This window comes from Fibroporia radiculosa, assembly GCF_000313525.1.
Source record: "Fibroporia radiculosa TFFH 294 genomic supercontigs, scaffold7025, whole genome shotgun sequence".
Classification (NCBI taxonomy): Eukaryota; Fungi; Basidiomycota; class Agaricomycetes; order Polyporales; family Fibroporiaceae; genus Fibroporia; species Fibroporia radiculosa.
In genome coordinates, this window is record NW_012133776.1 from 2563 (window position 1) to 13900 (window position 11338).

The window sequence follows — 11338 nt, forward strand, 5'->3', positions numbered from 1 at the left end:
AGTGCTGACGGGGGTGCATGTAGGTGCGAGCTGGACCTTTTATGCATGAGGACGTGTCTAACGATGGTAGGATGTCGACGAGTGAGGGGGAGAGAAGAGCGGCCGTGCACAGTCGGCTTAGACGGTGCCCGAAAGTCACGGTGGACATGTGGCCGACGGGTTGTAGTGCAGACGGGAGACAGAGGTCGTCGGTCGAACACAGCAGATGGACGAGGGGACCGGATACGGGTTCGGATGTCGATCCAGAGTCGGGACGACCGCACCAACGAGGCTGGGAGGGTCGTTTTTTATAGTCTAAAAATATGACGTCAACGCGCGATCGGGCTTCACGGTCCAGTCATCCTCCGCTCGAATGACCGACTGGTCGATTCGCATTCTACAGTCGGTCTCTGTAGCATCTTTGTCAGTATATCCTCCTCGTCGCCTAACTCTTAGCTGCCGAATTCCCCGCTTCTAACAAGCTGCTCCCTCCGCGCCTGACCCTAAATTTGATGATTTACAAACACGGCCCCGTCTGGACATAGACACAGAATCTCCACGAGTGCGTTTGAATCAGGACGAAACATTTTCGCTCGAGCACGGGCCAACTCTTCCGTCCTTTTCCGTGACATGCTTTCCGTGCCTCAACCGGCGGCCATGTCTTCGAGCTCTTCAACCGCCCGTGCGAGCTCTGTTGAGCACGCTGTACGAGGGCCGTAGGTGCGCCATCCAGTTTTGAGAGCTTGCTGCTTCTTACACTCGTTTTTACCGACTGGGTATGTATCTCTCTCCGCGGAGGGGCAAACTCCTTTCTTGCGAGCCGCAGCACTCTTACGTCTCTGCCACGAATACCAAGTCTCCGATCTTTGCGATGCAGCCCTAGAAGTGGATAGACACAACATACGCTATCCCACATCAAACACAAAGAATAAGAGAATTCGTGAACTACAGTGGGTCCCGGGGTGTTTGATTTGACGCAGACGCTATGTGTGGTGTCTTGCATGCTCACATAATTTAGACAACTACATAGATCGATGTCGACGCAAGTATCCTTCCAAGCCTTCGAGAGCACAAGTATCCACGTATAGTGTCGGAATCCCTGCGCGGTAATGGCGGTCAGAGAATACACCGGCACTGGTAGCAAGTAACAGAACCGGTATGCAGATGGTTGAGATCGGGTGCGGGCTGCCTTCTGCGTATATCTTCTTTTAGAGGTGCGGTCTGCGCGAGGTGAGATGCGTGTCCCGGTAACTGTACACAAAGTGGGCCTGGGCGCATAGGCGCATCAGGAGGTGCCGGAGTGAGTTAGATCGCGCGGCGGAAACGCAGCTCGAGGTGAAGCATAGTTAGTGCGACGACCGCACTACCACAATCAGAATTACTCTAAGTCCGGTTTCGCTCATGCTTGACACATCTCCCGGTTGGAGGAAGTCAAATTGAGGAATAATGTCTCTTTCAACACGCCAATCGGAGTGTTCGAGCTCGCTGATTGAGAAGTGCATCGGATTCTCCTTTTATCTGTATTGACCGTGTCAGCGCAGGCAGTGGTGAGAGCAAGGGCGATATTCGTGGCCAATAGCATGAGCATAGAACTAGAAGTAGGAAGAATGCGCCTACTGTCTATCTCGCCCGTCGCACCGCCAGCTCTCCCGCATCCAATCCCCACCATCCCTGAAAAACATCACCTACACGACTCACCGCACCCGTCAAGCAAGTGCAAATATTGTGAGTCTGGTTTATAATGCGCGTGAGTATGGCCCTGTGAAACAACCAGCAAGATGTCACAGACAAAGCCCGGATATCCACAAGTCTAGAGCTATTGTGAACGACGGGAGCGTGCACAGTAACGTACAGGAACATCGCTATCTGAGGCCCGGATCGAATTTAGTCAGGATCCGAATCCGGGGAGGAAGCTATCTGAGAGGTCGTAGACAGCGAGACAGCCTGGAGTATTCTCGCGCGCAAATAAATGCGATCTTTATAACCTGCTAGGATGGAGATGTGAGCACCAGACAAGTTTGCATCGAGACCGCGTAGCACATCTCGCGTCTTTCAGGGACGCACAAGAACCCATCTCATCCTGTTACCAGTGCTGTGCATGAAATAAAGACCTTGCGTTTGACGGAACTATCGTGCTGGGATGCTGGATAGCGGAGTTCCGGCCCTAAGAACGATAGAATGGAGACGGCGAGCAGTGTTGTTGATACTGTAGACGATGAATTTGGCGAGAAGGGATGGAGCGCTGCGATATCTTCGTGCACTGAGAGCAAAGCGGAGACTCTAGAGCATTCGACGTGGTATACGATGAGAACGTAGGCAGTGAATCGACGGATCGAGCGCGTCCTCTGCCACGACCATCTCTGTATCAGATACAGAGAAAAAGGTCCAAACACAATCGTCATCGTGTACTGAGCGGCGACACTCGTTCATTCAATTATACGATGCCACCCTCACGCAGGCGACGGAGAAGGGTCAGCGGAAGAGGCCGTAGATACCAACAAGCTGTCAGTGGAAATCCGAGGAGTCAGACTTCGGACATGGACGAGGTTCTCCGTTCTGCCGCCGCCTCTCGTCATGGACATGCTTCCAAATCGTGTCTCTTGTGCAAGGCCGGCAACGGGAAGCAAGCGTCACCTTGCTCCTACATCCATCTCCAAACGGTGGCCATGGTGTGTGTGCCACATTCGCCTATCAGCGGTCAAGCTGTATGCAGACAGATTTAGTGGCTTGGACAAGGAGATGTTCCGCCTACCTGTGGAGTTCATCGCATCCAACGCTGCTGACCCCTCGAGATGTTGCAAAAGACTTATTATGTCCATGGATGAACGACTCGGAGGATTGCGCGAGTCCGTCGGTGGATGCCGAAGGGGGCACACTGGGCGTCTCGTTGCCTGACCACCGAGTCCATTCTTCCACCATCTTCTCCTTCTCTTCCTCCTCCTCGTTTTTCTGTTCCACTCTATACTGTCTCCGTAGGTGCTATGGGACCACTTCTGACAATATCCACTGTCCCCTTTGGGTGAAAACTGGACGCGCTGTGGACACACCTGAGCTCGCATACTCGACATGGTATGGAGCAACACGCTAGTCGTCGCTTTTCTGCCACATCTCGATGATTTGAAGGCTGCGACTTTGCAAATGAGTCTCCAGAAATCGCTCTGTATCCCTATCTGTTCTCGAGCCGCTTTCTATCTCCTTGTCCGGCTTAATAGCCTGTCGATGTACTGTGGGCAACGCTCTATGTAGGCGCAGTCGGAGACATCATAGAACTGGGCTTATGCGCTGGGATCCGGACGTTTGTCGAGGGAAGACGCGTTCAACTATGGTGAGCGACCTCTATCATCACCCTTCACCCAGATCTGCGGAGAGCGTATGCGAGCTCTTCGCTTCCGTTCCGCTTTTGCCAGTCACAGTCACGCTGGTCTCGCTATTGCTGTTTCAAACCTTGCATGTGTATAACTCCGTGGACACCAGTGGCCTCCGGTAGCAGCTTGTTGAACTCCCGTAGAATACAGTATCTCCATCCGCCCGATTGGTCCCAATCCCCTTGCTTTATCCCAGATTCCCTCTGTGACAATTTATTCGCCGTGCGACGCTCACAGGTTCTGGCATCACGTCTGATCATGGCCCGCATAAATGCGTTTCCCGCCACGCCTGCACGTCTGGCTCTCGCTAAGCTCTCTATGGTTTGAATTCGCGTCTTACGTGGCCGCTCAACTGATTGTCATCAAGTAGGTTCAGTGTCATTGCCTGCATCGCAACCCGAGGGAGCGTGTACGTATGCTAGGTACGTCCTACTTCATTCTTGTACGCTATGAGGACAAGTACGCTCGCGTGCTCCCTTACACTCATGTGCTCCCATTCGTTCTATGCCAATCATGATTCCTCCCGTTCAATACACCTGGACTTGTCGGTAGACGAGATCAGCTAGTAAGTGTTCAACACGATGATATTCAATATCATGGTAAAATGCAAGTGTTAAATAATTAGTCTAATAATCAGAGTACATGACAGCCACCATTTCCATTCTGTGGTCAGCTGATTACGACCACAATGCGCTCGAACTAGGGCAGAACTAAGACGATTGGGCATTTGCATATGGCCACGTAATAAACCGGTTTAATCTCACCTGAATGCACTGACGTCGGCCGCCTACATGATGGCGTGAAGGGGTCACGCATTGTCGACATGACCGCCTTCGTGTAGCTATTTGTGAGAATTAAGTATCGGGAATACATGCGGAGAGTGCGCGCGCGTTCTACATACCATTTCATCTGCTAGTCCTTCCCGTCTAATTTCGACTAGCTCGATGTCCTCGTTGGCTGGCGAAATACTACTAGTTGACCTGGGCAAATCATCCTCCTCCATGCAGCACTCAACATCCCTTGGTAAAGATAAACCATAGGCAAGAGGTCCATCCATGTCTCCAACAAGACTTGTCTCAAAGTTTCTGCTTCTTGTCTGTGCATACAGTTCTTCAGTAATGAACCCAGAGGAGGGATTCATAGTATGTGCAGATTGAGAGGCCATTTGAAGGTTGAGCATGAACCATGATATGAGGATGTTAGGCATGCTAGCAGGAAGTTGATTAGTACTAGATGCTTGACATATACACAACTGGGAATTAGATAGGTTACCCACATAGACAGAAATATGTTTGCATATAAACCTAAAACCTAAATGTGTCTAGTTCAGAAATGCCTAAGTGTATAGGAATAATAAATACACACTGATCCCTTTTCACCCTGATAGCCAAGTATAAGCCCTGCAATCTGCAGTGTGAGGTCTGTTCTATACATGGTGATTGTTAAACTTCTGTTGAAAACACTGAAAACACTGAAAAAAACAAGCAGTCTTACAGAAAGTATACTGTCCCTGTTCAGTTTTGTCAATTAAAATAAATAAATAATTTTCAACTTGAGAATCTTACCATCTCTGAAAATGATCAAAATCAGAGGTTGTTTGAAGCCATGGTATTGAGTTGATATACCTGATTGGAGTGTGCACTTCCAGCCAACAATGATAACAATGATATCTGAGATAATAGTGAATATTACACTTATAGTGATTACTACAAAGAGATTAGTCTCAAGTTAGCTGTTAACAAGAGGGCACTTAGTACATCTGTTTTATACCAAGGAATATCAATCATTATTTTATACATCATATTCTGACACTTACTTCAAGTATCCAGACATTGTTATGTCATAGCCATGTACACATGATATTGTGCTATTCAGAACATATACAAAATGAGATGAATTTATATATGCAAACTGCTTTAATATAAGGGTATATCAATATCCCAGAAAAAAATCAAGACATACTATATTAGCTACCAAAGGCCCAAGTCCAAACAGAAGCACAAGTATTGCAAGTGGTTTATTGAATTCACTAGTAGCATATAATCGTAGAGCAGCAAATACTATTAATAGAACACTGAGCAACAGATAGCACTCAAAGTAAATGCAAGACAAACCTGCTACAGCAAGCATTGTTACAGGTCCTAAATTTTCTCCAATAATAGTTATAGCCTCACAACTAGCCCTGTTTAGTAATATTATATCCAATAAAGGCATTACAGACAAACCTCTAACCATATAGTATGAGTTTTTGCAGGAAGATAAGAGTTTACAGTGAGAGAGCTTACCATATTAGTCACAGGAAAAAGATTGGTTGCATAATATCCAGCATTCAGCAAGAGTACATATCTGTTGATGAGAAACACAATTGTGGCTCCAGATACAGGATGTAACCAGAACAGATCAACTTCAAGGGAGAAGGTGATGATGTATTCATAGATTATAAGAGCTATTATATGTCAATATTTTGTAAATGCATGATACTGTACATGGAAAATTCCACACCAAAGCATGCATAGCCACAGATATTGGTCAAGTATCTAGTGATGGGCTATAAGTAATGTGTGTGCTCTCATGTCATTATGAGTGGAAGACAACTCACAGTGCATCAACCCAAGTTACCATAGATGCAGCCAAAGACATATCAAGAGAATGCTTGTGCAAGGGTTGTAGACGTGGGGGCCAGTTGGAAAACAGTTGATTGAGATATTGTAGCGTACAGGGGTTCAAGCTGCTTACTGGAAGCATATTGGTGCCCACGGTGTTATATACCCATGGTTTGACACAACTATAGCGAGACCGGCATTTCTGTTACGGAACATTGCAGCTCGATGCACTTCAGAAGTGTGTATACCACCTTACCCATATCAATAACAAGTCTATCTATGTAGGAATGGACGCGCTGAGATGCCAGGGGGAAATGCTCATCAATTCGAGCGCCATGGAGCTGCTAGCCCACTTGAGTCTTGTCCGGTATTAGTGTAATGAATCTGTGGCGAGGCCATCTGAGTGAAAGCCATGGAGACCCGAAATCGAGGTGTAGATACGCACCCTCATCTTCTCTAAGCGAATGACACGTTAGCACACATACTCAGTCGCTGTGCGTAATTCAATGAAAGCAACAAAAGCGGTGCTTACCGTCAATGCCGGCAACTAGTGATACAATGGTGTCCGAATCATATCAGAGGAAGCACTCTGCTAACAGCAATACGACCCGAACAGCACCCCTCAGACTGGTCACTACAAAGTATGTGGCCTGGCACTTGAGATCGAGACTAAACACCAACTCGGGCCTGCGAGAACCAATGTCCCAAACGAAGGCCTTGACTCACCAGTGAAACCTCGGGATCCGTCTCATATGCTACTTAAGAAACGGCACCACCAGTTAGATCATGAGATACCGATGTCGGCTCATCACAGGCTATCCCCGCTCAACTAAGCTCAACTGCAATCTCATGATGACGAATAGCTGAAGAACGATAACATCGCTTGAGCTGGAAAGTACCGTACTTTACACGTACATGTTAGTGCCTTCTCGATCATTCAATGAACACGGGCGGAGGCAGGATGTCGATCGAAGTCGAGAGGAGCACAGCCAGAGGCGGAATAAAAGCGCTAGAAGGACAAACAGCAGATGCTTAGGTTCGATAGAACTGGAACATAGAATTACGGACGCGTTACGGTGCAAACGGGTGACAAGACAGAAATGAAATTCGTTAGACGAGGGGACCGGACTCAAAGGGGCGACCACGCAAGGCGAATGATCTAAGATAGATTCCGTGCCGGCAACTACCGGCGCCCAGCGTCTTCCGCTTCCCGAACGCCTCTCCAGCAGCTTGTTCACAATGACGTTGAAGATTGTTGAGCAGTGTTCCCCGTAGGCCACTGGTGTATCTCTGGGGAAAAACTCCACTCTGGGAACTATGCCCCTGGTCTTTCATCTAGGGGCTGGAATCCCTCACATCCCACTCTGCAGACCTTAAAACCCCATAGATCATTACTCCACACGCTGTGCATCTCCAAAACGTCCAGTATGTCTAATCTTTCCCATACATACATCGACACTCTCAGTAACTCTCAATGAAAGCGGCCATACACATGTGAGGAGAGGCGAGACGGACGGCAGAGGAGTGCATGGCAGAAACGCCGGATGGTACTTGCACCTGCCTCCAACCACTACGATGGTCTCTCTCTGCTTTTCCCTCCACTGTCGCGCGCAAGAGCATAGTGCAGACGCACTGCGCGGCTGTGTGACCCTGAGAAGGGGAGCAAGAGGAAGGTCGTGCAATCGGGTTGATATCTGCGGGGACGACACGGCGCGCACAAGACAACTCTGTCTGATGTTTTCTGTGCGAATGAAGATGTTCGTTTTGGTGACAACCGGTCGGGCGGCGCCCTGCGATCTCGAAGAGAAAGAGGATGTGGTGGATGCAGGACATGTCAACGTCGCGGGGCTCGAAGTTGGAATCCTAGGTGGCGCAGCTGGAGACAACGCGGAGAGACGGTCAACGGTCAGGCGAGGTTTTTTTACTATGTCCAATCTCTGGGGCTGGCTAACTTACCGGAGGAGTATGCTCAGTCACCCGCGTGACAACAACACATGTGCTCGGTTATCCAACCACCCGCCGAGCGCTGCCCCGCGGACCCAGCGGCGAGAACATCGGATACCCGGACGACTATGACAGGTCGTGGACACCAAACCCCAAGCCCATATGCACGCGAAGCTGTGTAGGTCCGTCTTCCTCGCAGCCCTATATCTCCAATAGGCGCACCATTCAACAGAGACAAGATGGAAGATGGAGATATCATGATGTGGAATTGCGCCTATATGGCCAGACCCCGGGCTGCTGCAATGCAGGGCAGGTGCACACGAAGGCCTGAAACGATGCTGAAGCTCAAAACGAGGAGGAAGCGGCGAACGTACTGGCGTGGCGGGGAGCACATTTCAATGGGCAGTAGGTGCGTCTCGATTGGATGTGGGGCTGGATGCTCGATGCTGTGCACGACGCGGTGGACCCGCATCTGGCGGCGGAGTGGGCGGTAATGTGGAGAGACAGGCTGCGGAGAAAGGGTGTTGGAGCCTGTTGGGCGACTTCATACTTGATGATGGGCGGACAGCAGTGCTTGTAACTCTGTCGGGTGCGGCTCATACATGCGGGCGCGGGCATACTATACCATGTACGCGGGTGGATAGGTCCGACACGATAAGACGTTAATCGATATCAGCAATCGAGGATGAGTGAAGAAAGCGGGCTGGATGAGTGAAGACCACACCAATGGGACTGCAGCAGATAGCACAAGTTGAGGGAAAACCCCTTGGAGCTTTAAAAACGTATGATTAGTACTGCTCCTTATGCCCATTCTCCGATGGTCCTCGAATGCAGTGCTAAAGTGCTATTTTTCGCCCCACAGGAACAATACTCTCACTTGGCGATCGCGAACAGACCCTAGGCTCGCTACGAACATGCTTCAAGTACCATGCAAACTGACGGGAGGTCAAGAGGACGGGTGTGACACATACCTGTAGGAACCCGTCGGCCGTCTACGATACCACGCAGAGTAGCTGGGACGACTCGGCTGCGGGAACTGGTTTGGCGATGTGGATGAGACGCCTTCTGAAGAATCCTAGGCCTTACTGCGGGTTTGATGACTCATGCCGCTTCTAGATATCTATATACATGTACGTTTGGGATACAACGCTATCTGGACGCAAGCTGCCACCACCACTATTCACCAACTTTGCTGACTTCATTCACGTATCACTCCGAGAAGCCGGATGCTTCAAACAATCGTCGCAACTCTTTTCTGCCGCAGCAAATACTGCATCTCCATCCTCGGCATGTGTGAGTGACATCCGAAACGGTGTTTCTGGTCTTCCCCTCAATCGAACGCACAAACTGGAAACGCAAGCTCGAACAACATAGAATTATCTGGCGGATGCAGTTCATACAGCGTAGGTCTAACATTGCTGGCGTCCGCCCAACATAGTTCTGGCTCTCCGCTACTGATACCTGAACAATATCGAGGCAGCAAAGTTTGTGGAACATTGAGACGCCGAAAGTGCGCATGTTGTCTCCGAGGTGGAGCATGCCGCCTTCTCCGCGGGGCATCGTCCTGTCCCATTCGGAAGTTCAGACAGGGCTGTCTTCCATGTAGGGCACAGTGTTCTCGAGCGTCATGCGGACTGGTTCGAGGGGCGGAAGGGACTATGTTCGTGAGCAGTAACTTTGAAGGGGTGACTTCATAAAGCAGATTAGGAGCACTACAGCGACACATATGTTACATACTATATGCGCGACCTTGGGCTTTCCATGTAAAGAATCCCGCAGCGATCGGAACAAGTATGAAGAACAGCGGCGATGTGGCCAGGGCGAATTGCCGCATCGCGGCAATGCAAGGCGAGTTCTAGTAGAGCATGGCTGGGAGTAGACTGGAGGTTGTTCATATCTTACATCCAAGGCCCGCCACAGATTCCCGCAGTCCAACACACGTACTGAATATCTATTCGAATGTAATGCCAGTGTGCAAAGCTTGATCACTACGTTGATTTGAGTCAGGGGGAGAGGAAATAGAATATTTTCCCGCGATGGCTCTCATATCTATAGCTTTCTCTATGCGTGACAATGATTCCAAGTCGAACAATGAGTGTCTGTCGATAAAGTATATATGCTTCTACCTGTTGCATAGATATATACCGGATGCACCAAGGTAAACACCCACTCAAACAATCATCAAGTATGCGTGAATGAATAGACCCTATGAGTTGCATATACGCATGAGTCTTGAGCACTCTGGAAGATGTTGCCACCCACATGATCAGACTGGATGGTCAGATACCGTAACAGAGATTGACAAAATCACAATCCGCGCCAACACAACTGGACTCAGTAGAGTCAGTAGAGTCAGTACAGCCTGAGAGAAGATCAACAAGACATCGATGAAGCAGAAGAATGTGAACCTACCTTGGCGACTGTGAATCTGAGGGAGTGCCATGGCATTTGCGAGCAGGACAGCCAGCAGCAAGAATGGGACTTTGCTGGAGGACGGCATGGTGGAGGCTGGAACGTAATTCAGACGAGGGCTGAATGTTGCGTACTGAATGCGATGGAGGCTCTTGTATTTATTGAAGATGCATCTCCGTGGAAGTATCACATTCTGATTGAGTCGGTCTCGAGTTGCCTGTGGGGAAAGTTATATGCCTGATGTTGGATGCGGTGATATCAAACTCTAAGTTCCGTGTAGGGAATGGAAGTGACTGTGTTCTATTCGGTGGCAAGAGGAGGCAGGACAGTCACACGCTCGTCGTCTGGAGCAAATACGATGATTCTGCGAATGTACAGTCTTCTGCAGCTGCTCCACAATGATGTTAACTCACATAGGTTAGCATGCATACCGATCACGGAAGTAATAAATAAGAATGATGGCTTCGCGGTCAGACTCTACTAAATTGCATGCGCATTGCACCCTCAGTGCTCTGCTATCAATCTGAGCATCCTCAGAACAAGTCAAGAAGCTCCTGTGCTTGCACGTCCTGTATTTCTGCACGTCCTCAGTTCTTGCCTCCGTGTTCTGCATTTCTTCCCATACGACCCGCATCTCTGCTCAATTGCCTGTATTTTTGTCTGTGTGACCTGTATCTCCCTCGTGTGATCTACTTGTGTCTGCACGGGGGACATCTCCGGAGCGAAAAGGGGAGGCTGATGGCGGAGGGTGCGGGAGTCACGAGGAGAGCAGTGGGATAAGGGAGGCTGACGGCGAGGGGCGCGGGAGCATCGGAGACGATGACGATGATGATGGCAGACAGGGTAGTAATCGTACGAAACAATGAGCGAATCTAGTACTTACGTCGCCGCCGATGGGAGGTGCGGTCGCCTATTTCTGCAACGACCGATCTACTACATAGTTAGGAAAAATATGTTTCTCTTATTTATCAGTCCGTCTTTTCTGTGAGCACACGATGTCTAAATGCTCCACGACATGGCCCCCCCCCCCCCCCC

General features: G+C 49.5%; 2 protein-coding genes across 2 annotated transcripts; both read right to left on the minus strand.

Annotated features, from left to right (window-relative positions):
- Nucleotides 1-4152: 4152 nt before the first annotated feature.
- On the minus strand, nucleotides 4153-4551 carry FIBRA_09035 (uncharacterized protein; the record flags this gene model as incomplete). The annotated part of the gene is made up of 2 exons (XM_012330634.1): nucleotides 4153-4185; nucleotides 4246-4551. 2 exons carry the CDS (start codon nucleotides 4549-4551, stop codon nucleotides 4153-4155), a joined length of 339 nt encoding a protein of 112 aa, XP_012186024.1.
- A 5619-nt stretch (nucleotides 4552-10170) lies between these two features.
- FIBRA_09036 (uncharacterized protein) lies at nucleotides 10171-10391 on the minus strand (the record flags this gene model as incomplete). Its single annotated transcript, XM_012330635.1, has 2 exons — nucleotides 10171-10253; nucleotides 10304-10391. 2 exons carry the CDS (start codon nucleotides 10389-10391, stop codon nucleotides 10171-10173), a joined length of 171 nt encoding a protein of 56 aa, XP_012186025.1.
- Nucleotides 10392-11338: the final 947 nt, after the last annotated feature.